At 50.2% G+C, this 22641-nt stretch overlaps 10 protein-coding genes across 10 annotated transcripts; 6 read left to right on the forward strand and 4 right to left on the reverse strand.

Annotated features, from left to right (window-relative positions):
• Nucleotides 1-18: 18 nt before the first annotated feature.
• On the forward strand, nucleotides 19-2167 carry BJX68DRAFT_250560 (putative mitochondrial carrier protein). The gene is made up of 4 exons (XM_071042272.1): nucleotides 19-528; nucleotides 591-597; nucleotides 665-816; nucleotides 864-2167. The coding sequence occupies exons 1-4, from the start codon at nucleotides 326-328 to the stop codon at nucleotides 1705-1707; spliced, it is 1206 nt and encodes a 401-aa protein (XP_070892125.1). The 5' UTR covers nucleotides 19-325; the 3' UTR covers nucleotides 1708-2167.
• Nucleotides 1793-2167, forward strand: BJX68DRAFT_35581 (uncharacterized protein). Its single transcript, XM_071049022.1, has one exon. It carries the CDS (start codon nucleotides 1879-1881, stop codon nucleotides 2101-2103), a length of 225 nt encoding a protein of 74 aa, XP_070892126.1. The 5' UTR covers nucleotides 1793-1878; the 3' UTR covers nucleotides 2104-2167.
• A 1975-nt stretch (nucleotides 2168-4142) lies between these two features.
• BJX68DRAFT_273463 (putative MFS monosaccharide transporter) lies at nucleotides 4143-6115 on the forward strand (the record flags this gene model as incomplete). Its single annotated transcript, XM_071047472.1, has 6 exons — nucleotides 4143-4201; nucleotides 4248-4325; nucleotides 4388-4676; nucleotides 4725-4918; nucleotides 4965-5677; nucleotides 5727-6115. The coding sequence occupies 6 exons, from the start codon at nucleotides 4143-4145 to the stop codon at nucleotides 6113-6115; spliced, it is 1722 nt and encodes a 573-aa protein (XP_070892127.1).
• Nucleotides 6116-6664: 549 nt separating this feature from the next.
• Nucleotides 6665-9572, forward strand: pmt2 (protein O-mannosyl transferase). The gene is made up of 5 exons (XM_071049023.1): nucleotides 6665-7161; nucleotides 7232-7362; nucleotides 7416-7968; nucleotides 8020-8779; nucleotides 8831-9572. The coding sequence occupies exons 1-5, from the start codon at nucleotides 7024-7026 to the stop codon at nucleotides 9472-9474; spliced, it is 2226 nt and encodes a 741-aa protein (XP_070892128.1). The 5' UTR covers nucleotides 6665-7023; the 3' UTR covers nucleotides 9475-9572.
• Nucleotides 9573-9620: 48 nt separating this feature from the next.
• On the reverse strand, nucleotides 9621-10795 carry BJX68DRAFT_250571 (P-loop containing nucleoside triphosphate hydrolase protein). The gene is made up of 2 exons (XM_071042273.1): nucleotides 10495-10795; nucleotides 9621-10431 (listed from the first exon to the last, which is right to left on the reverse strand). The coding sequence occupies exons 1-2, from the start codon at nucleotides 10561-10563 to the stop codon at nucleotides 9670-9672; spliced, it is 831 nt and encodes a 276-aa protein (XP_070892129.1). The 5' UTR covers nucleotides 10564-10795; the 3' UTR covers nucleotides 9621-9669.
• Nucleotides 10796-10887: 92 nt separating this feature from the next.
• On the forward strand, nucleotides 10888-13497 carry BJX68DRAFT_35668 (uncharacterized protein). The gene is made up of 2 exons (XM_071049024.1): nucleotides 10888-11151; nucleotides 11201-13497. Exons 1-2 carry the CDS (start codon nucleotides 11139-11141, stop codon nucleotides 13393-13395), a joined length of 2208 nt encoding a protein of 735 aa, XP_070892130.1. The 5' UTR covers nucleotides 10888-11138; the 3' UTR covers nucleotides 13396-13497.
• A 371-nt stretch (nucleotides 13498-13868) lies between these two features.
• On the reverse strand, nucleotides 13869-16493 carry BJX68DRAFT_35674 (uncharacterized protein). The gene has a single exon (XM_071049025.1). The coding sequence runs from the start codon at nucleotides 16300-16302 to the stop codon at nucleotides 13975-13977; it is 2328 nt and encodes a 775-aa protein (XP_070892131.1). The 5' UTR covers nucleotides 16303-16493; the 3' UTR covers nucleotides 13869-13974.
• Nucleotides 16494-17407: 914 nt separating this feature from the next.
• BJX68DRAFT_259886 (aldo/keto reductase) lies at nucleotides 17408-18391 on the reverse strand (the record flags this gene model as incomplete). Its single annotated transcript, XM_071043783.1, has 3 exons — nucleotides 17408-17954; nucleotides 18008-18288; nucleotides 18341-18391. 3 exons carry the CDS (start codon nucleotides 18389-18391, stop codon nucleotides 17408-17410), a joined length of 879 nt encoding a protein of 292 aa, XP_070892132.1.
• Nucleotides 18392-19422: 1031 nt separating this feature from the next.
• On the forward strand, nucleotides 19423-21459 carry BJX68DRAFT_250575 (YdiU domain protein). Its single transcript, XM_071042274.1, has 6 exons — nucleotides 19423-19562; nucleotides 19612-19621; nucleotides 19673-19703; nucleotides 19752-19902; nucleotides 19954-21056; nucleotides 21115-21459. The coding sequence occupies exons 1-6, from the start codon at nucleotides 19436-19438 to the stop codon at nucleotides 21313-21315; spliced, it is 1623 nt and encodes a 540-aa protein (XP_070892133.1). The 5' UTR covers nucleotides 19423-19435; the 3' UTR covers nucleotides 21316-21459.
• Nucleotides 21460-22640, reverse strand: BJX68DRAFT_250584 (putative zinc knuckle domain protein (Byr3)). Its single transcript, XM_071042275.1, has one exon. The coding sequence runs from the start codon at nucleotides 22129-22131 to the stop codon at nucleotides 21931-21933; it is 201 nt and encodes a 66-aa protein (XP_070892134.1). The 5' UTR covers nucleotides 22132-22640; the 3' UTR covers nucleotides 21460-21930.
• Nucleotide 22641: the final 1 nt, after the last annotated feature.

Consider the following 22641-nt stretch of genomic DNA (forward strand, 5'->3'; position numbering starts at 1 on the left):
GGGGGTTTATCCGATTCCGCATGTTTGAAATTTGAATGGACTCGACTGCGCTCCGAAGGGCTCATCATTTCCTTTATCTCCTTGGAACAGCCCACGAAAGATACAGGCAGCTTGTCACGAATCTTCTTTGGGAGTTTCCTACCGCGTCTTGCGCCTATTAGCGCATCTTTCTCTTTATCTCTATATGGAGACTGTTTTGCCGTGAATATCATGCAACTGCTGCTTAACTTCGATGTCGAACTGCCGTGTCTGAGGATCCGATAGCTGCGCCTGGGGACTTGCTAGTTTTACCGTGAGACCTCCACATCTTCTTCTCCGTTTGAATATGAATGCGCCGCCCTCGAGTCAACCGGTACTGGGCGACGGAGAGGACACACTATCAACACCAGAGGACAATGCCGCACGCAGAAAACCTCGAAACAATGCAGCCACGGGCGCTTCAGCTGCCGGTGTTCGTGCCCTCAGCGCTCAGCTAGTTGCCTTTTACTTTAGGGTACCCGTAAAGGCCTTTTTCCGCACTCGGGTTGAGTAGGTCACGGCTGAATGGGTGTGATGGGATTTGTTGATAGCCTGGGCTAATTCTGATATAGTTACATGGTACCTAGTACATATCAATATCTATTCTTTGCTTCATGACACATCTAACTAGCCGGCAATTGGATAGGCATTTGCGAGAGCGGTTTATCCCAACCCCTCTGAAGGAAGCCGCTGGTCATTAAATACTACCACACCGGGCCTTTTGATCCATGCCGTTCGTACATATGGTTGGCGTTTCATACCAAATCAAGTTATGCCCCCTCTCTTGGCTAATGCTGGGTAGGTTGACCATGACTGTCGACTGAATAACGCTGAATCATTGGTAGGGTGGGCGCTGTGCTATATACATCATACCTTCAAGTCCTAGGTGCTCTGCATGAACCAGTCTCGCAAAGCATTCGTCGCGTTTACCCGCCAGCTAGCCCCGTTGATACTTTTACGGCCGGCCTAGTTGCTGGGTCAATTCAGTCAGTTGTTGCTGCTCCTTTGGACGCTCTTCAGGTCCGCCTCAGAACCAGCGAAATCCTCGAAGGTCACTACCAGAGTATGTGGCAGTATGGACGCCAAAAGCTACGGCAGATAGGCTTACGCGGTATCTTTGCCGGTTGGAGCTTATCATTCATGCGTGACGCTTTTGGCAGCGCGGTATTCTTCTCCTTTTTCGAGTACGTCAAGTCACAGGCGTACTATTCGTTTCTTACGGGTTACTATGGGTCGCTGCAGCAACAAGGGATTGATTCACTGAGTGACCGTGGGCTACCACTTATTGAGCCTCACTACGCTCTGGAGCCGTGTTTCTTGATGGCGGCCGGTGTCGCCGCGTCTGTCGCCCAGCAAACAATTCAACATCCGTTGAATACAATACAAAACATCCACGTTGCTCGACTGGAGTATCTCGACCACCAGGCGACGCTTCGCCCTTCCAGAAAACAGATGTTGAGGATATACTACTTGGCGTACCAGGAGACGTATAAGCGCTGCAAAAGAAAGGCAGCCCGAGCCGGCGGTTGGTCCAGGTGGCTTTATCGAGGTTTTTTGGGAAACGCGCTCCGCCAAGTCCCAAGTACTAGTGCCGGATTGGTGATTTTTGAGTTGGTACGCCGCAAGCACGCTGATACGGCAGATGCCATGTATTTACGGAAAGATGGCCATGATATTTTGCTACGTTGATGAACCCCTCCGCCACGGCCTGCCATTCTGGGTTCCTGGCTATTTTCTCGCTGCGACCGGTCGTAAAGCTATTTCTCTGTTTCGTAGGAACACTGATTCAGGGCGACAGTTGTACGACGCTTACCTCAGCACTGTCCAGGTCTCGCACAATGAGTCTCGAGTCGCAAGGGCATGAAGCATAGTGGCAGCGGTAGAATCATATATCAAGGCCTGTTGCAGGTTTGCACATCTATATGCTCGGCGAATGGCATTGGGGACTATCTTTTCGTACCACACTCAGGGATTGGCATGTATTGTCTTCTTTTGTCTGGCATACTGATGAGTCTGCTACGTGAGTATAGAACCTACGTTATTCCGTGTATACTACATATTATATATAGACTGTGTGCTGTATGATAGAAGGCCATGAACAATCATCTCATGCATGTGTTTCATATCGTCCTCGCGCACCAGCCATTTTTGGGAAAGTTTCTTCTTCGAAAATTTGATGGTATCTGTTGGAGAAAGGTACAACTTGCATCCGGGTCTACGATTCAGTCCTCATCTCCATCGGGCTAAAGCTGTGATGTCATCGAAGGCTTTGAGTAAGGCGTTGTCGAGGAGGTTCTCTGGGAAGCTAATCCTGAATTAGAAATGAATGTTGACTGGTGACTGTACTGGTAAGAGATGAAATAGAATAAAGGTCTGAATTCAAAGTGGAACTATCTGTATGTCTAACTAAAGGAGGAAACAGAGTTGCAGGCCGGTAAGCTTGGTTGACAACCTGCCGCTTGGTCACATGACTTAAGCGGTGAACTTCCGCCACAGCGTCGACGACAAGACGGCCTGTGGGCTTGTGGCAGCTCCTCGGTCAGTATTCAGGTGCCCGTACGATTTCGAGATTGATAATCACACCAGGATATTTCTGGCTATCGAGAATAAGGACCAAAGTGGTGGCCGCGAGGAGGGAAGGAAGTGGAAAGATTGACACATATTAAGAGTGGATGGATCGTAGGCAGCATCGTTTAGTGGTCCTCTCCCGAGATTCTCCACTTAACCCTCTAGACTTTGGAGTCGTAGTACGTATCTGGGGTAATTGAAGGACACGCACCCGGCAACCTGCTCATCACATGGACTACTGGTAGTAAGAAGAGGCAAGTAGATAATGGAGGTGATGGGCCGAGGCGGCTTCAGAGTGACGAGACTCTTGCAGCTCTGGTGCTTTCTTCCTTCCAAGTCTTTCCCAAGTGCATTTCATAGATAACTGTTAGATAATTATCAGGCGAGCAGTACTCCGGAGTTGGCAGGTCCCCACAGCCTGTCAGAAGTTCAGACTCCTTATTGCAGCGTATTACACCCCAACAGAGTTAGATCAGACCCATGTCCATGGGGCGGCCAAAAGCAGTACAAAGTTGATAGATTGCTGGTCTTGCTTGCACACTCCTTTTCTTCATCCAACTTTTCTCATCGAGACCTTTTGACTGTTCAATATTGGGAACACATCGCGACCCTGAAATCAGAGCCTTTGCTGATGCAAACGAAGAGCGCGAAGGGTTTGATTTATTCGCCAGCTCATCCTTTGTTGTCGTTCCTTGTGTAGTTTCCAGCTAATTGTTGGCCGCTTCTTTCCTTTCTTTCTTAGTCTCCCGCCTGACCATCCCCTTTTGGCTGAATAACCTCCAGCACCAGCGTCATCCTGCAGTGTTGGCGCCGCTCTTGTCTCATGAGCGGTTTCCGGATCATCACATACAACCACCGCTTTCTCCTCTTGTTCAATTCCCTCCCTGTTCGCTGGCACACTTAGCCCGCCAGTTTCCGCCTCGATCTCCGCCTCGGTTCGTCACTTGCAGTGGCCCCTTTGTCCGCTCCAAAAAGGCTCGCCCGCGAGCTGTCCGTCTGATCAATCACCCATCTCTGACCTGGGGATTGAAGTCGGCTGCGTGACAGCGGAGCTGTACATGCGCTTCAGCCATCGGTCTCCAACTGACTCGCTCATCAGATACGATTCCCGATAAACGACGGGGCAGTCAAGTCAGCCCCCCCAAACCGCCAACATTCCTCCAACGTCGTCGCCGCGTACTTCCTCCAGCATACCCTTGCGGCCTTTACAATCCCCACCCCGCAACGCTTCCACGCGTGTGCTAGAATCTGCAAGCGAAAAGGGCAGCCGTCGCTCTTCTATTTCCTCGGCTGGATCCGACTTTTCGCTCTGGACCGACACTGGAGATTTGGCAGAACAATTTGCTAATGCAGAGGATCCTCTCCAAATCCGACTCATAGAATCCTCGGATCGCGGGGGCTCTCGTCCGGCCGGGTCTAGGGCACGAGCGAAGCAGGCGAAGCGTGTGCATTACCAGAACGAGCAAAGTGCCAGCGAGCTCGATCTTGAGAAAATAGAACTACCACAACTGCCGCCCAGGAAGATATCGCGTCTTGAACGCTTCCTTGCTGTCATAATGTCCCCGGGTAATCGCCAATCCGCTCGAACGCATGGCCTGGTTGGGAAGCCATTGCTGTAAGGTGTCAATAATTGTGCCTTGGATTTCACTAATTGTTCATAGTTACTTTACTAGTGTCTTTGTATCATTAGGTGTCTTTCTCTTTGGCTATGACCAGGGTGTGATGTCCGGAATTATAACGTTCGTTGTCCCGAATCCGTCATGCACAACCCATTCCGTATATGGAAGCTAACGAGAAACAGGGGTATATACTTCAAAGATTACTTTAATCAGCCATCACGCGCGGAAATTGGCACAGTTGTCGCAATTTTAGAAGTCGGAGCATTCATATCATCTCTTCTTGTCGGCAAAATTGGCGACATAATCGGTCGTCGCAAGACTATCCTATATGGGTCCATCGTATTCTTCATTGGGGGAGGTTTTCAGACCTTTGCAACAGGATTGCCAATGATGATGGTTGGCCGTATCATTGCAGGTCTAGGGGTCGGAGCTTTGTCCACTATTGTTCCCGTGTATCAATCTGAGATATCGGTTTGTCTCCTCATCCATGTCATTGACTTGGGGGCTAATATTCTCTAGCCTCCTCACAATCGAGGAAAATTGGCGTGCATCGAGTTTACAGGAAACATTTTTGGGTACGCTGCCAGCGTTTGGGTGGACTACTTTTGCAGCTTCATCGACAGCAATCTTTCTTGGCGTCTTCCATTATTATTACAATGTGTCATGGGGCTTTTCCTTGGCTTGGGAAGCCTAATCATCTGCGAGTCACCGAGGTACTAAAGTCCGTTTCGATCGCTGCTCAAAGCTAACTTTTGATAGGTGGCTACTGGACAATGACCATGACGAGGAAGGATTGGTCGTCATTGCAAACCTTTACGGCGGAGGAGACCACCTCAACTCTGAAGCTCAAAAAGAGTACAGAGAGATTAAAATGAACGTCCTTCTTCAGCGTCAAGAGGGTGAGCGGTCTTATGCCGACATGTTCAAGAGATATAACAAACGTGTTTTGATTGCCATGTCCGCACAAGCGTTGGCACAGCTGAATGGGATAAATGTCATCTCATACTATGCCCCCCTTGTCTTTGAGTCTGCTGGGTGGGCTGGACGCGATGCTATCCTTATGACAGGGATTAATGGCCTGACTTACCTCGCGTCCACAGTTCCTCCCTGGTATCTTGTCGACCGCTGGGGAAGACGTCCTATCCTGCTTTCCGGCGCTTTGGCCATGATCCTTTCCCTCTCAGCAATATCTTATTTCATCTTTATTGATATAAGAGCCACCCCGACCCTTACTGTTGTCTTCGTTATGATCTACAATGCTGCTTTTGGTGCTTCTTGGGGGCCCATCCCGTGGCTATATCCTCCCGAAATCCTTCCTCTGAGCATCCGCGCCAAGGGCGCAAGTCTCAGTACGGCTACTAATTGGGCCTTCAACTGGCTTGTTGGCGAGGTCACCCCGGTCCTACAGGCTGCAATCAAGTGGAGGCTTTACCTAGTTCATGCATTCTTTTGTGCCTGCAGTTTCGTTGTTGGTAAGTCTATCTTTCCCCACGTGACTTCCAGATTTAACAGTCTACATAGTTTACTTCCTCTATCCCGAGACTAGTGGCGTTCGCTTGGAAGATATGGATCTCCTCTTTGGCGATGCAACGACGGCCATGCCAACCCCAGCTACTCAAGGGGAGCGCGGCTCTCTTATTGGTGCTGGTTCACCTGTGCCCTCGCTCGATATCAGACGTCCATATGGCCAGCATGGAGCAGACAGTGCTATTCCCGGCTTAAACATCAACCCACCTAATCTCCCAGGCGACGGCAATGGTAAGAGCCCACAAATACGCCCAAATGAAAGCCAGCCCGAAGGACTAGGCGGGTGGATATCCAATATCGTCAATCGCAATAGGGCGTCGTCGCAAGCTCGAGGAGGCTCCCAGTATAGGAGACTCGGACAGGACGAGGAAGCTGACCAGTGATCATGCTGTTGCTTGCCCTTAGCGATAATCATATACGCAGTACAATTTTCTGCTTCGACTTTCTCGAATCGGAATCCTTCCCCACTTTAGTTTTCTTTTTTTTTTTTTTCTGCTGTTCATCTTCATGGGTCGGGATCTGAAGGCATATATCCCTTTGTTTTCTGCAATGCTCAATGGTTCCTGTTTGCATTCCCTTTGGATTTATCCTCACATAGAGCAAATAAGATCTCTCGGTGGATTTTTGGCTCGCAGGGACTACGTTGGCTTAGAACATCTGAATTGACTGTCTTGGAGACCATAAAACAGCCAAGCTGGTGCTGTTAGTTTTCGTGTTTGGACAAGATTACCACATCCTGGTGTAGATACTAGATACAGAGTAATAAAATCGACTTATTCCGTAAAGACCTCTTGCATGTGTTTCGACGAATAATTCGTGACTGCTGGTGTTTTGTTGGAATTCTGGCCTCGGCGGGCGGTACTCGGCGTATATAGACTAAGGAATACACTACTATTAATAAATAATTCTGCCGCGCTAGCTTGGAGAATACACTTCTGGCCAACTCTCCGTTTTGACCTCAGCTTGGATGTCGATCCTCCCTTCCCCCAACACACTCTTTCAGCACCTTTAGATATCACATTGACTATCCTCTCTAATTTTACCGCTCTATGGACCTCGACGTTTGAACTCGCATTTTACCTCATTCGCTTATCTCTTGCTCAATTGCAAACGAGCATCGCACTAGACATGAGTGTGTTTTACTACTAATCTTCCTTTCGTACCTTTCCTCCTCTATTTATACATTGCTTCCTCTTCTTTCGGGTCGTTCTCGTTCCATAACGATTCTCTTCATTATTTCCCGCTGCTTGAACCCTTTCCTTTCTACTCACTAGGTGGACTCGTGCTTAAAATGGCGGACATTGGCTCTGCATCGACCACTGGTGCTAGCTTCGCCTCGGACGTGCGACGTAGAAATGTACCGCTCACAGATGGAACTACGACGTCCCCAGTTTTCGCCCAAGCGGAAGATGCAAAAAAGAAGCGACAGGTACGTCATCCTTAAAAGCCCTCTTCGTTTTCTGTTGTTTTGTTCAACTGGCTAACTCCATGATATCTAGTCCAGCTCATATCTCTCCATTCTCTCGGGGTGGGAACCAGTGATTGCGCCGATCATTTTGACGGCTCTTTCTATGTTTACCCGCATGTATCGAATTGGCCGCTCCAATATCGTGACTTGGGACGAAGCCCAGTAAGAGTTATGCCCTCTCTCTTGGCGACCTGGCGGCTTACAAGGATATATAGCTTTGGCAAATTCGGATCACATTATTTGAAGCGCGAGTTCTATTTCGATGTGCACCCACCGCTGGGGAAGATGCTTGTTGGCCTGTCGGGTCTTCTTGCTGGCTACAACGGATCGTTTGAGTTCAAATCTGGTGAGAAGTACCCAGAGGACCTCAATTATACCTTCATGCGTCTGTTTAACGCCGCCTTTGGTGTGGTATGCGTACCTCTGGCGTACCTGACGGCACGAGAACTCGGTTTTCGCAGATCTACTGTCTGGCTTGTCAGTTTGATGGTGCTTTTCGAAAACTCGTATGCCACTATATCGCGGTTCATATTGCTGGATTCAATGCTGCTATGTTTCACCTTTACCACCACATTCTGCTGGGCGAAGTTCCACCGACTGCAACATGCTAGCTTCTCCCTTGAGTGGTTTGCATGGCTTCTGTTAACCGGTGTCAGCATTGGCTGCGTATGTAGCGTCAAATGGGTGGGCTTCTTCTGCACTGCCCTTGTTGGTCTCTACACTATTGAAGATCTCTGGAATAAATTCGGCAATCTCAAGATGTCCGAGGTATTTTAGCTCTTGAAATCTTCTATTCAAATTTCTAACCATTCAATCTAGGTCACGCTAGCCAAACACTTTGCCGCCCGCGTAGTCGGCTTGATTATTGTGCCAGTGCTAGTTTATCTCCTCTCCTTTTATGTTCATTTCTTGATCTTGGAGAATAGTGGCCCTGGTGATGCGCAAATGAGCTCTCTTTTCCAGGCCAACCTCAAGGGCACCCAGGTTGGCAAAGACAGTCCGCTTGAGATTGCGATCGGCTCGAGGGTCACGCTTAAGAATATGGGCTACGGTGGCGGACTGCTACATTCCCATGTTCAAACGTACCCAGAAGGATCCTCTCAGCAGCAGGTTACCTGCTACCACCACAAGGATGCGAACAACGATTGGTTCATCTATCCCAACCGTAAAGAGGCCGACTATGATGCCACTGCGGATCTTAGATTTGTTGGCGACGGAGATGTGATTCGGCTCATTCACGCTCAGACAGGCCGCAACCTTCACTCGCATAATATTCCTGCTCCGATAACCAAGGGCCATTATGAAGTTTCATGCTATGGCAACCTGACAATTGGGGATGACAAGGATCATTGGAAAATTGAAGTCGTCGACGATGCGGCGTCGAGGGACAGGAGCAAGATCAGGACTCTTACCACCGCTTTCCGCCTGCGACATCCTGTCCTAGGTTGCTATCTGCGCGCCGGCAACACGAACCTTCCACAGTGGGGGTTCAAGCAAATTGAGACAACATGCGTCAAGGAGAATAAGCCGCGCGATGTTTACACACATTGGAATGTTGAAACTCATTCTAACGACCGACGTACGTCTTCATCTTGGTAATCATGCGTTTGAATCTAACCAAAAGCTATAGTCCCCCCCGGCGATCCTGGCTCTTACAAGTCTCCCTTCTTCAAGGACTTTGTGCACCTGAATGTGGCGATGATGACATCTAACAATGCTCTCGTTCCGGACCCTGATAAACAGGACGATCTTGCCTCGAAATTCTGGCAGTGGCCGATACTCAATGTTGGTCTTCGAATGTGCTCTTGGGATGAAAAGGTGGTGAAGTATTACCTACTCGGAAATCCCGTTGTCTATTGGGGAAGTACTGCCAGTTTGGGCCTGTTCGGCCTGCTGTTCTTGTGGTACCTTGTACGATGGCAGCGGGGCTACAATGAACTTACCCAAGCAAACATTGATCACATCCATTATGCTGGCTTGTACCCTGTAGTGGGTTGGGTCCTCCACTACCTGCCGTTCATCGTCATGGGGCGAGTGACCTATGTTCATCACTACTACCCAGCTCTATACTACGCCATACTCACTTTCGGTTTTTGCGTTGATTGGGTCACTCAGAGCCTAAGCACTAAGGCTCGCGGGATTATTTACGGCCTTCTTTACATCTTGGTAGTAGGAATGTTTGCCTACTTTCGGGTGATCGTGTTTGGCATCGAAGGTCCAAGCCAACAGTGGCGTCATCTGAACTGGCTGAGTGGTTGGCGGATCGCCAACTGAGCCAAAAGTCTTTATCTCCTCCCGTCTTCACCCCTCTCCCCTATATGCCCTCTTTCCGTCGATTTTCTTTTCTTTTTTCTCGTTTCCTGTTTCGGCTTGTGTATTATCTACTGGTCAATGTCATTTAACCCTTGGGTCTAGCAGTATGAGATTAGTTTAAACAGGTTTTATACATGAAGCGCCCTTCACCGGCAATTAGCAACAACTGCCGCTATTACCACCTTTGCGCATTGCATCATTCATTCCCAGAGTGACAGTTTTGGGCATTTTGCTGCTCGCACCGCCGGTAGCCCCAAAGCTTTTTACTCCGCTTCGACGGTCGTTCAGATCGTATTTGCCCGATTCGATATTGCGGTATATCCTCTCAGCAACTTCTAGAAACGCACGTTCGACCCCTTCACCAGACTTTGCGCTAGTCTCTATGTACCGCACAATATTGTTCATGCGGCACCATTCCTCTGCCTCTGCCCTGGTGACTCGCCTTTTATTGGCGTCTGAACCATCACCCGCAAGGTCGCTTTTATTTCCCACCAAAATGACAACGATCCCTTCCTCGGCAATTTGTCGCAGGTCTTGAAGCCACTGTGTACAAGAAGTAAATGTGGACGGTCGAGTGATGTCGAAAACAAGCAGCGCGCCGGATGCACCTCGGAAATATGACCGAGTTATGGATTTGTAGGTTTCTTGTCCAGCAGTATCCCAAAGTGACAGCTTCATTTTCTTCTGGACCTCCTGTACCTTTCGTGGAGGATTAGGGAGACCAGCAGGGGGGTTATTAGAGTCATCAATATGCTCTGATGAGGAGTTTGCGAGGCTGTCGCGAAGATGTGTTTGAGGGTCTATCTCCAGATTTCTGGAAGCTGGCGGGCCCACTGGAACGATGCGGGATCCAAATTCCACTCCAATAGTTACATCATGTGTGGAAGAAAATCGACCTTCGCATAGTCTGATAGTCAACTGAACAATAATCAAGAGATGGTCAGCAACAGGTTTCTCGACGCATAGCGCAACAGCACTCACGCTGGACTTTCCGGTCCCGGAATCACCAATACAGACGAGCTTCGCAATATAGTCCCATGGCTGTGACATGGAGAACTTGTATGGTTTCCGATCAAAAAAAGGAGCTGATTGTATGTTTCGTGGAATCGAGTGGCGCCAGTTCAAACCACGTTAGAGCTCATCTGGATATAAGCTTGGAAGTCCGCATCAAACAACCTTGGAAAGGTCTAGATATCGATAATCTGGATCTGCTCTCAAGAGCTAAAAAAGTCTGAACTTGAGGTTCAAAACACGCAAGCTCGTCGCTTGTTGAATGAGTCTGGGGAACAACAAGGTGATGAGTCAGCTATCATCATGACCGTGTCTGATGACGCTGCTGTTTTGAACGCCGACTTATGTTATCTTCATGATCCATCCGACTTCAAGTCCCCATTCCTTTACCTAGGTTTCACTCTACATAGGTTAATTTATCGTTTAAGCAAGTTTTCTCATAGCTACTCGCCCATTACTCGCCGTGATATCCCGTATCCCACATTCTATATCTAAAACACCATCGCCATTCTTTAATCTTTGCTCACCGCTCGACCAACACCGTCGAGAGACGGTAACCCCAAGGAGGAAGCCCAAAAGCCACGCTGCCTGTTCCTCCTTACTGGGTATGAGAGATGTTCTCGGAATGTAAGTCACATCGCTTTAAACTCCAGAGATCGCTTACCTGATGACCTAGACGCCTCACGCTTTTTGGCCCAGTCGCAGTCGCGAATAGTACCTCGCCCGGAAGAGAAGCGCCGTAGGGATCGTGATCACTCCTTACAGCAGCCCGGGAATTCTCGATATCTGTCCTCGCGTTCATTTTTACAAAGACGGCCGGCCGACCCATATCAACCTGGAGCTTCCCAGTTCTCAAACTTTCCCTTTGGCTCTCGAAATCTAGCCCAACAGGCGCCGTTATTCCATAGCGCGACGGATGACTTCCATGAGGAGGATGAAGAGGTCGAGCATGAGCGTGAATTGGCAGATCTGTATGCGCTGGAGCGGTCGAGACGGCACTTCGGTAGTAGTCATCTGAAGAATTCAGAAACTGATGAAGATGACGCCGGCTCACCGGAGGCTAGCGCTCAGCACTCTCGAATCTCCCCTGGGCGAAGCATGAGGGGTACCTGGCGCGGCCAGAGATTTGCTCCAGGGCGGGCTTCATTTATCGATACAGTCGCAGAGGCGGAGGACGGCGAGGACGGCAAACTTGACGAGAGCGGCAGTAGGATACCAGGAAAACTCGTGGACGTTCACCTCGAAGATACTCTGAGATCCGGTTTCAACGAAAATCTTGGCGATATGTTTGAGACTGGTGACGATAAACCACCTGCCGTCCAGCGTTTTCGACAGGGACCTCGGATGGATAATTTAGGAATGGACTCCATCATCACGCCTCACGAGGAAAGTCAGCAGCAGCCTCTATTGGAGGAATCACAGCCTCCGACATCTTATCAAACATCTACCACCGGTTCATTAGCCTACGACGCCTTTTGGGGTCATTTATTTCTGATATCTCTGGCTTGCCTCTTTGCTACCTCGTTTCTTGTCTATCTGCACACCTCGCCGCCTCCAGGAAACAAGAATACGTGGGGTGATACGATATATTTTACGATTCACGGGTCATTATACCGCCTTGGGGTCTATACCCTGGTCTCGGTATTCATATCTTTATTATGGCTTGCGCTTTTGCGATCATACGTGCGCCCTCTAGTTTACGCTACCATAGTCGCCGTTCCTATCATACTCTTTTCGTTTTCCCTATACCCATTCGTTGCAAGCTTCCGAGGCTCAAGCGTGCAAGACCGAGCAATGCGGTTTGGATCGTTTGTCCCATTCATCATTTGTATTGCGTGGGTCTACAACGTTATACGGAGTCGTCAAGCTATAGGAAAGGCTATCAGCGTCCTTGAATTCGCATGCCGGATCCTCAGTGCAAACGCAGAGTTGCTGCTCCTCGGCCTGGGAAACCTTGTTCTCATTGTCTCGTGGACATGGATTTGGTTGCTCATGTTCACGCGGGTCTTTCTTGGCGGGCACATGGAAGGCTCGAATTCTTTCATAATCAACATTAGCAGCTGGTGGCTAGGAGCATTTTTCGTCCTAGTGTATCTGTGGTCCTTGGGCGTCATCGCAGGCGTCCAGCGAGCAGTCACTGCAGCAACAGTGAGCCAGTGGTATTTCCACCGTCTTGCAAATCCTGCCCCAACATCCAGACAGATAGTCCAGGCAGCAACCGTCCATTCCCTCACAACATTATTCGGCACCATCTGTTTATCTAGATTGATATCGTTGCTTATTCGCATCCCATTCCTCGTGCTGCCAAACCGGGTTGCCTCCATATTGAGCTTGTTTGCCTATACGCTCATTCCCACCCCTGTTGCGACGCTCACTGATCCTCTTTCGCTCACCTATGCCGCAATTCATTCTCAACCGCTCGCACCATCTGCTCGTGGGTTGACCCAGATGACGAACCTGGCTCCATCAGTAGCGACATCGTCACTACATCCGAGGACATTCCGACGGAACGATTTTCTTCTTCCCTATAAGCTCTCGAAGCTAATTCTTCATGCCGCTCGTCTTATGATGTCCCTTGCCCTTGGCTTTGGAGGCTGGGTAAGCACTGCTAGAAGCTTGGGCGTGCACTCTGGCGAGAAAACGATGCGCGGCAGCATGTACGCATACATTGTTGGTTTGATTGCGGGGGCAATTGGGTGGAGTGTCCTCGGTGCAATTGAGGGAGTGGTCGCGGACATCGTGGACGCGTCGATTATCTGTTGGAGCAGCGAAGTCGGAACATATGGCAGAGAAGCCAAGTATTGCCGTGAAGCTGGCTGGCTATTTGGGCAGGAACCGAATCCAGACGCACGCTCCAGGATAGATGTTTAGACTCGAAAGAGTCGATAATGCGAGTTGAATATTTTCTTTCCTTCTCGCTTGCAGGTTTTGCTCTTTATAGGTGGACACTCAACTTGCAGCGTTCTTGCAATCGTAAGGTGTTTAGGATTAGAATTGACTAAGGTGGATTTCTCAAGAGTATATTAATTGATTCTTTATATAAACTGGCGTAAGCATATACACCCCTCGCTCGCATGCCAGTGACTGTTCGAAGAGTAGAGGTAGCCCGTCGGCGACGCATGAGAACAGTAGGAAATATGAAGGAAGACACTATTAAGATACGCTCAACCGCAGTAGATAACAAACGTTGCAGAATATTGCACAGAAAAAATTGGAAGCCCGTGGTATCATGGAAATAGCGTCGACGCGAAGACTCAGTGCGAGCAGTATACTGGTATATGAAATCAGAACCTGCTTTGCCTAGATAGGAGGAAAACGTAGAACACGCCAATACGGAGAGTAAATTCGGCCACCGTAAAGCAAACAAAGCAAAGATCTTGCGGGTGTGGATATAAAAGGGATATATGATAGTCATGGCATCATAATCTGGGTGGATGCAAAAGGAAATGCTTATAGATCGAGCTTGCTTCGCCAATCGATATTCTCTCGGGAACACCATTCTCTCAGAAGAGCGCAGCTGAAGCGGATGATCTCTAGAGGTGTGCTGGTCTTGCCAAGTGGCAAGTATATTTCACCAGAGTAGTCACCTGGTTTGAGCTTTTTCTTGCCCTGTTCGGAGTAGGTCCTCGCCCGCTTCGCCCATGTTTCTGGAAAGTCACGCGCAAGGATGTCTTCCGAGAGGCCCCGGGAACCGTCCAGCCACAGCCTCTGGGACTCCTTGTAGAATTCGGGCAGTCTGGTCTTTAACTCGAGAAAATCCTTCAAGGTCCTCTTCTCGTCAGAGTTGACCGAGTGCCCGTCACTTCCTGGGGTGGGGACAGGGGTGTGCTCCCCTGGAAGAGGTGTGACTGCGAGACGTTCCAGGTCGAGAGCATGAATGGCATCGTACGAGACTGCGCCGAGAATAAGGGAGAGACTGTATAGTGGCGGGAAGGAAAAGCTGTGTTTTTTGACAACGCGCCAGTAAGCGATGATGGAGAGCCAAGTCGACGAATCACCGATCTGGCGAGAGATAGCCTTGGACTGGTCGTCTGCAACAAAGGCGAGGATAAAGCAGAGAATGGCCTCTATTGCTGTAGCCGCAGCAAGCTTCTCGTCGGCGTTAGTCACATTGTCTTTGGCCGTATGCCGATCGGCAGCATGCTTCAACTCTCTCCCCAGATTTCCAAACTTTTGGTACTCGTCCTTCCAAGCTCGACGCTCGCCATTTCGATCCACATTACTGGGCTGGTGTGGCGATTGTTTGGAGATGCCGAAAGCAGACTCCGCAGGAGTGTTCTTGGCAGCAGCGCGCGATTTCGCCTCACTGTTGGCCAAGTCATGTCGGGAAGATGAGTGCTTCAGGTCTTTCGCAGGCGTTATGGACACCGGTCTGGTTCTCTCCTGTTGTTGCACATGGCTCTGAACAGGGGTTTGCGGTTTCTCTGAGCCAGCTACTAGTTGATGCTCTTTTGGCCGGTCTTTAAAAGAGGGCTGGTTGCTGCTTCTCGCGGGTTTATCCGGCCGAATAGGTTTGTTGGACTGGCTTTCGGGGGCCGGAAGCCTTGGGTGCTCGGATTTGATAGAGTGTGATGCTTCTTGCTCGCCCGCGTCGGTTGCGGGTGAGCTTTGATGAGACATCTTTCTCTTGCCAGCAAATTTTAGGAGACCCTCCACCCGCTTTCTGTTTGGCCTTCCATACTTCAACTTGACGATTAAGCGAGGCGGTTTCGATGCAGCCTGACTCGATTTGGCATTTGATGTCTGTGAGGAGGGCTGCTGAGAAACGGTTTTGAGGGCTGTGCTAGATCGTGAGGTACTATCCGGGCCAGTTGATACGCTTTTCTCTAACCCCAAGCCAGACAGTTTGCTGGGCCCTTTCAGCGGGCCGGATGCGGACGTCTCTTTTGGCTTTACCGTGTCGCTATTGACAGTAGACTCTGCTTGTGAATCGGAGGCCAGAGCCTCGGCGCCGAGCTTCGCCAGTTCCCGTTCAAGATCCGGGGGCAAAGTGGGAGATAGGAGTCGGGGCAGGCGCGGGGTGCTCGACGTCGGGGGGAGAGTTGGTGATAGGAGTTGGGGAAGCCCATTAATGTCCGAGCGCTCTAATCTAGTATGCGTAGGTTCAGGCGAAATCTTTCGCTTCTTCGCATCCTTTCCCTGAGAGACGTGACGGCGATTGTCACGCTCGGGGGGACGTTTTCGGTCAACATGTTCAATGTCAGATTGAGCAGCTGCTTTCGACAGTTTTTGGTGGTTATCGGGAGTAGGAAGAGGTTTAGGATTGTGCCTGTCATGAGGCGGGACGTGGAGGGTCGAACTGCTCTTGTGGCCGGACGCTTCCTGGTTCAAGGCAGAAGGTGAGGTACCACCGTTCTTTCTCTTGTTCTTATAGTCATGTAGGCTGATTTTCTTCTTGATCGAACCATTGGATGGCGTGCTTGTGGCACTTTGCGGCCGCGAACCGCGATCAGCCATGACGCTTCCTGTACCGTCAGACCAATCACCCACTGCTACCAGTAAGGAATCGTTTTGGTCGTGCTTCAAGAACGTCATATACTGCAGTTGATGTTCCTCTGGAGTGAATGGGCCGTCATCGCTCACTGCCCAATTGTTGACAAAGCGGTGTCCAAGTTGGAAAGGTACCTCGATGGGAACGGTGAGGAAGAAAGGGTAGAAAGGAAGAACCTCGTCGCGGAGGCTCTTGAGTCGCTGATCAATCTGGTCTTGTTCTTGATCTGGTCGTCCACTGGCAGATGTTGAGGGTCTTGTGGTATTCTCAATAGAGCGAGACGACATTGCCGTCTGTTTTGGTGACCGATAACCACCGCGGTGCAAAACCGTGACGGCAGAGCTAGAGGCAACCAGTATTTCCTCCTGCTTTATCCGCGCGTGAAGAAGACCTTTTCTGAATCCTGGCTGGGTCTTGGTTCAAGGATGATGTTTAGGTCGGAATCACGTTTCGGAGAAAAACGGTCTGATGCAGCGAAGCTGAGTAGAGGTATATAAACCGCGAATATAATTCACATTCCCCCCTCCCCCCATTCAAGCTGTGTGGTGAATTGAACCGCTGTCGAGAGCGCGATATCGGCAAACCGTGAATTGAGGCGGAACTCGAATAGCATCGCAGCGCGGATGGCCGTTTGCGGAGCCGGTGGCCAGGGTGTCTGGGTAATGTACCCTAATAACACAGCTTGTGATATATACGGCGGGCGAAATAATGATTAGGGTATGTATCGCAATAGAATACGTGTCGCCCGCGCAAGGAAGCCGCGATAATCTGCCAGCGAATGGTGAGTGAGAAGCTATTGCGGAACACCAGAGGCCATTGGGGAGGATTGCAGCCTCCTCCCGGCTCGGTACGTAGGTGGAGATGGCCCCGCAGGTGGAGAGAGTGAGGAGATAGTGAGACTGTGAGGGAAATAAAAAGACAGAATACCCCCAGGGGCGTGTCCAGGAAGTGATGTCGCAGAGGGACAGCGGGAGGAGCGAAATCAAGAGGAACTTCTGAGCGGCGTGGGCGCTAGACTATTCATTGTTCGGCGTGAAGCGGAGACGCTTGGCGACGCCTTCCTACGTGGGAGACGCGATGATATCTATTGTTCAACCCCGAGTAGACGACTCCAACCGCCAAATGGTGGCCTCTTGTGCTACTTTTTTGTTTCGATCCTGGACTGTCAGTCTCAGGGTCGCTTTGTTCGCAGCAGCCTGTCTTTTCTGCATGTTCAAAGCATGCTTACTTCAGCTCATCCTATTTGATTTATCTCGCTCGAATCACTCTCTTTGTTCGGCCACCCGTTTCTTTTGGGGTCCAAAGTCAGCTATTTCTATGTCGTACAGGTAGCATATAGGTTTCTTTGCTGTGGTACCTAAGGATACATTAATTCAAATAAGGACTGTCGTGCTACAACCGGTCATCGGCCGCAATCTTGTCGTTCCAGAAGGCTCTGAAATGCTTCTGCTCGCCAATTCGGGCAATTTCCTCCACTTCCTCGGCGGTAAGGTGGAAGCTTAGAACATTTAGGTAGGTTTTAAGGCGAGCTTCTTTGCCGCTTGTTGTGACGGAGACTGTTCCACGGTCGATTGACCATCGCAAGAGCACTTCTCCTTCACTCACACCATACTTTCCTGCCAACTTGGACAGCAGAGGATCCAGCGGGCCGCCTTTGGCGCGAATGACTGGTGTGAGGGGCCCGTAGCTTGCAGTGGTTATTCCCTGTTTCTCGTGGAATGGCACAAGAGAACCATGTTGCAGGTATGGGTGATATTCGATCTGGTTGATCGCCGGTGGGATCGTGGCTGTCTCCAAAATCGTTTCGAGGTGATGCTGCACAAAATTGGAGACTCCGATTGCCCGGGCCTTGCCTGCTTCTTTGACCTTCTCCATGGCCGCCCAGGCAGTTTGGAGATCAGCTGGGGATCTTGCGAAAAAAGGTGAGTGAATCAAGTATCTAGTCCTGTGAATTAGGATAAGAGATGGAAAAGAGAGTTCTAGGTTACGTACAGATCGACGTAGTCCAGCTGGAGTTTCTTCAAGCTTGCGTCAATTGCCTTTGGGATGTCCGCGATGTTGTTTTGTACCTTGGTCGTCACGAAGAGCTTCTCTCGCGGAATACCACTCTCTTTGATTGCAGTGCCAAGTTCTGGCTCGGTGCCGTAGACTTCGGCGCCATCCAAATGATGATATCCTAGCTTGATCGCAGATTTGATGGATTCCACCAGTTCACGATTGACCTCGTAATCCCCTTTCCTCTTGAACCAGGCAGTGCCGGTCCCATAACCGATCTATTCCAGGTCAGCGGCGAAGCCGATGATATCTCCTGAAAAGGGTACTTACAACAGGAATGGGGGTCCCGTCTTTTAGGTAGATTGAGGGAATAGATGTCATGTTTGAGAAATTGATCAAGATTGAACTAGGTTATTCCCAGTTCCTGTGGAGGTGCCACAATCTTATATGTACGTCCAAGCCTGGGTCGGGTCAGATCACGGAGTACTGTGCGAGAATGAGCTCAACACGAGTGGGGTTCACCGTTTCATGATGCCACGTCCATATTGCGGACGGAGTACATTGGTGCAATATTGCACCAGTGTAATTGACACTGTTTAGAAAATCAAGCAGTAAATGCATGTCTGCAATTGCCGTCCTTTCAGAGAGAATGCCATCGATGGTAGACTAATTCACGAAGAAACCTGCCACAGGGACTCGTTTGCTGCTCCAACGAGGGTGCATACAGCGTACTAGGAAACCGAGTGGACGATGCGGGGTTTACCAACACCTGGCCCACACAACCTTTAGCTTCTGCGAACCTTTTCCTGAAGATTACAGGCATGATGGCCAAGCTTTGAGCTCTGTTCACTAGAGTATTTACGTATTCACCTAAAGCATCTTCTGAGTAGTTCATTAATGCAAAAGTTTCTCATTATCTCGAGTGCAGAGTATTAACAACTGCCCGTTGCGCTGACAGGAATATGATGTCACGCTTGGCTTTCATCCTTCCCCGAGTAGCGGCGGCAGCATCTTGACTCACTGCATTATTAAACAAGCGGAGGCGACGAAACTCTGTATCCGTAATCAGCAGCTCACTTGGAACGCTGTAGAGAATTTCTCCTTTATACTTGTAAGAGCTGTTTTATGTCTTTTCGCACCGCGTTTTCCCAAACACAAGCTCTCCGAAGCCGTCTCGGCAGAATGGCTTCGCAACTTTCCTCCAACCCAGAGACAGCAGCAGCTGGTGTATCACTAGCAGATCTTCCCAAGTCAAATGTATTCACGTCAAAGCTCCCACCAGACCCGGGATTTCCGACACCAGAAGCATCGCACAGCGCGCAAAGGGAGCGGCTGTATCCGCGGATGGTGAAAAAGGCATTTTTCACTTTCGTCCGTCCCGAGACGACAGAGGATCCGGAGCTTCTCGGTGTTAGCCCGAGGGCAATGAAAGATATAGGGCTGAAGCCTGGCGAGGCGGAGACGGATCAGTTCAAGGCTGTGGTCTCAGGAAATGAGTTCTTTTGGAGTGAAGAACGCGGGGGGGTATATCCTTGGGCCCAATGCTACGGAGGTAAGTCAATTAGCATGTACGTCGGTGCAACGGTTGCTAACTTGTGCAGGATGGCAATTGTATGTCGCGCTGAAATTTCCATAATGAAGCACAGTACTGATCAGGAAAAGCGGTTCATGGGCAGGGCAGCTCGGAGATGGTGTGAGTTGATATCTCGTGTGTAACTCTTTCCAAACTAAATGATATCAGCGAGCGATCAGCCTTTTCGAGAGCACCAACCCAAAGACGAGTGTCCGGTACGAGGTACAGATCAAGGGCGCCGGACGGACACCTTATTCCCGATTTGCAGACGGAAAAGCCGTCCTACGGTCCAGCATCCGCGAATACATCGTCTCCGAAGGTACTATGACCGAAACTCGGGAGGAATATGTACGCTAACCGAGACTCGTAGCTCTCTCCGCACTTGGTATCCCTACCACCCGAGCATTATCGCTTACTCTTGCACCAAAGGCAAGAGTCCTGCGAGAGCGCATTGAGCCGGGCGCAATTGTGTGTCGTTTCGCCGAATCCTGGATTCGTATTGGGACTTTTGATCTTCCACACTCACGCGGCGACAGAGACTTGGTGAGAAAGCTAGCAACCTACGTCGCAGAAGAGGTATTCAAAGGGTGGGAATCACTACCAGGTGCGGTATCACCAGCCGAGGGAGTGGAAAATCCTACTCGAGGTGTCCCATGGGACAAGGTGGAAGAACACGAGAAAGTGGAAGAGAACCGATTCGCAAGACTTTACCGAGAGATTGTGCGTCGCAACGCAAAGACCGTGGCCGCCTGGCAAGCATATGGATTCATGAACGGCGTGCTCAACACCGACAACACATCTATATATGGCCTTTCACTGGATTACGGCCCATTCGCTTTCATGGACAACTTTGACCCCCAGTATACACCCAACCACGACGACCACATGCTGAGATACTCCTACAAGAACCAGCCGTCAGTTATCTGGTGGAATCTGGTGAGACTCGGCGAATGCCTAGGAGAACTCATCGGCGCCGGCAACCAGGTTGACGACGAGAGCTTTGTCAACGGAGGCGTGACGGAAGACGCCGCGCCAGCCCTCATCAAGCGCGCAGAAACCATCATCGAGCGCACGGGCGAGGAATACAAGACTGTTTTCCTCAACGAGTACAAACGCCTCATGACCAAGAGACTCGGCCTTCGGACCCAGAAAGAGTCAGACTTTCAAAACCTCTTCTCTGAACTCCTTGATACACTCGAAGCACTCGAGCTTGATTTCAACCACTTCTTCCGACGGCTTTCGGGCGTCCCCATTGCCGACCTCGCTTCAGAATCCGGTCGAAAGAAGACTGCTTCTATATTTTTCCACGCCGAAGGTCCTGGTGGCGTAGGATACACGGAGGACTCGGCCAGAGAGCGCATCGCCGACTGGCTCGAGAAATGGCGTCAGCGCATCGTCGAAGACTGGGGCATTGATAACGGTTCAGATGCGGACGCCACAAGACAGACAGCCATGAAAGAGGTCAATCCAAAGGTAAGCTTCCCATTTTCTCGTCCCTCTTCTGTTCACTGGCGCTCACTCTCCGTCCTAGTTCGTTCCTCGCGGCTGGATTCTCGATGAGATTATCGATCGCGTCGAACGTCGCGGGGATCGTGAGATACTCGCTAGAGTGATGAATATGGCGCTCAACCCGTTCAACGAGGAATGGGGGCCGAATAGAGAAGAGGAGGAGCGGTTCTGCGGAGATGTTCCGAGGTTCCAGAGAGCCATGATGTGTAGCTGTAGTTCTTAGTGTGTTGCTCTCCGGTGCGTAAATCGCCTGTATAATCGAATTCAGCGTAACTGGGCCTACTTATGAGTTGGACTTTATCGTGGACAGCTCGAGAGTACGTATGCAGGGTTGGAGAGAACCATTGAGAGAAGTATGGGTCAATATTAATTTTTCTTCTTGAAAACTAGACGTCGCGCACAAAATCCACCGTTCTTTTTTTTATTGCCTGCTCCCCCTGTTCCTTTTCATTATTTTTGATCCCCAAATCTTCTGCAATACACAAGAGCATCCATCCCATTGATCCATCCATCCGCAACCGAGAGACCACCATCACCAGTCTCAAATCAATTCGCCTTGCCTGCGGGGCTGAAGGGAATCTCAAGGCAAGAAAGTCGTAGGTATGACTCAATAGTACAGGGATATCTTCCGGATAGATATCTTGGTAAACCGAAGGGGTTTAAGTCATTTCAGAACCAGGGTCATGAAGCCAAGGAATGCATAACTTGGCTGACGGGTTTGAGCAAACGGAAAGCAAATCGTCACGAAAAGGACGCGTCGTATAAGAAATCCCTGTACCCTGGTTCAATGCACAAACTGGAGGGCGTAATGAAGACGAATGAGCCGACCAGATGTCAACTAGTTGTTGGGGCAAGCGCTCTGGATGTGGCCGGGTTGCTTGCAGTTGTAACAAACCCGCTCACCCTTGGCCTCTGTGGGGCAGTCGCGAGAGACATGGCCGACTTCGCCGCCTTTCTTCATGTCAGTATGAATATGGAAAAAGCACGCGAGCCACTTACAGTTGTAGCACTTCTGGCCGTGAGTGCAGTCGCGGGCCATGTGGCCGAAACCGCCGCAAGAGTAGCAAGTCTGCTGGCGGCCACCGAAGCCACCACCACCACCACCTCCTCCGAAACCACCTCCATAGCTACCACCCTGGGGGCAGTTTCTGGCAATGTGACCGACGCGGCCACACTTGTAGCACTCTTGGCCGCCAGCTGGGCGGTCGTTTTCACCGGCTTGAGGGCATTCGCGGGAGATGTGACCGACACCACCGCAACGGTAGCAAGACTTCTCCTTGGGGGCTACAGTGCATTCACGGCCTAGAATAACGCGAGGGTGAGCCTTCGCATAGTAGAAGAGATTAGCTTGAAATGACTTACTGACGTGACCCTGTCCTGTGATTTTCAGAGCAGCAGGTTAGAATAGAACAATATCATGGGTAGTAAGGACTAGTCTCAGGGAAAGGATAGCGCATACCACCGCAGTTGTAGCTATAAACGGTGTCAGTAGGCGTCGCTTGCAGGAACAAATCGAACAACATACCAAGTAGGGGTTCCCTTCTTGGGG

The sequence above is a fragment of the Aspergillus pseudodeflectus genome (assembly GCF_044049435.1).
Source record: "Aspergillus pseudodeflectus strain CBS 756.74 chromosome Unknown BJX68scaffold_113, whole genome shotgun sequence".
In the NCBI taxonomy this organism is placed as follows: Eukaryota; Fungi; Ascomycota; class Eurotiomycetes; order Eurotiales; family Aspergillaceae; genus Aspergillus; species Aspergillus pseudodeflectus.

Excerpts from the sequence above, each read along its gene's own strand:
- BJX68DRAFT_250575 (XM_071042274.1), top strand. The coding sequence starts at position 19,436 with ATGAAAGATATAGGGCTGAAGCCTGGCGAGGCGGAGACGGATCAGTTC. Across the intron at positions 19,903-19,953 it reads CGAATACATCGTCTCCGAAG|CTCTCTCCGCACTTGGTATC; the intron begins GTACTATGACCG and ends CGAGACTCGTAG. Across the intron at positions 21,057-21,114 it reads TGAAAGAGGTCAATCCAAAG|TTCGTTCCTCGCGGCTGGAT; the intron begins GTAAGCTTCCCA and ends TCTCCGTCCTAG.
- pmt2 (XM_071049023.1), top strand. The coding sequence starts at position 7,024 with ATGGCGGACATTGGCTCTGCATCGACCACTGGTGCTAGCTTCGCCTCG. Across the intron at positions 7,363-7,415 it reads GTGACTTGGGACGAAGCCCA|CTTTGGCAAATTCGGATCAC; the intron begins GTAAGAGTTATG and ends AAGGATATATAG. Across the intron at positions 8,780-8,830 it reads AACTCATTCTAACGACCGAC|TCCCCCCCGGCGATCCTGGC; the intron begins GTACGTCTTCAT and ends CAAAAGCTATAG.
- BJX68DRAFT_35674 (XM_071049025.1), bottom strand. The coding sequence starts at position 16,302 with ATGTCGTCTCGCTCTATTGAGAATACCACAAGACCCTCAACATCTGCC.
- BJX68DRAFT_250584 (XM_071042275.1), bottom strand. The coding sequence starts at position 22,131 with ATGGCCCGCGACTGCACTCACGGCCAGAAGTGCTACAACTGTAAGTGG.
- BJX68DRAFT_35581 (XM_071049022.1), top strand. The coding sequence starts at position 1,879 with ATGAAGCATAGTGGCAGCGGTAGAATCATATATCAAGGCCTGTTGCAG.
- BJX68DRAFT_250560 (XM_071042272.1), top strand. The coding sequence starts at position 326 with ATGAATGCGCCGCCCTCGAGTCAACCGGTACTGGGCGACGGAGAGGAC. Across the intron at positions 817-863 it reads CCTCTCTTGGCTAATGCTGG|GGTGGGCGCTGTGCTATATA; the intron begins GTAGGTTGACCA and ends AATCATTGGTAG.
- BJX68DRAFT_250571 (XM_071042273.1), bottom strand. The coding sequence starts at position 10,563 with ATGTCACAGCCATGGGACTATATTGCGAAGCTCGTCTGTATTGGTGAT. Across the intron at positions 10,432-10,494 it reads CCGGGACCGGAAAGTCCAGC|TTGACTATCAGACTATGCGA; the intron begins GTGAGTGCTGTT and ends ATTATTGTTCAG.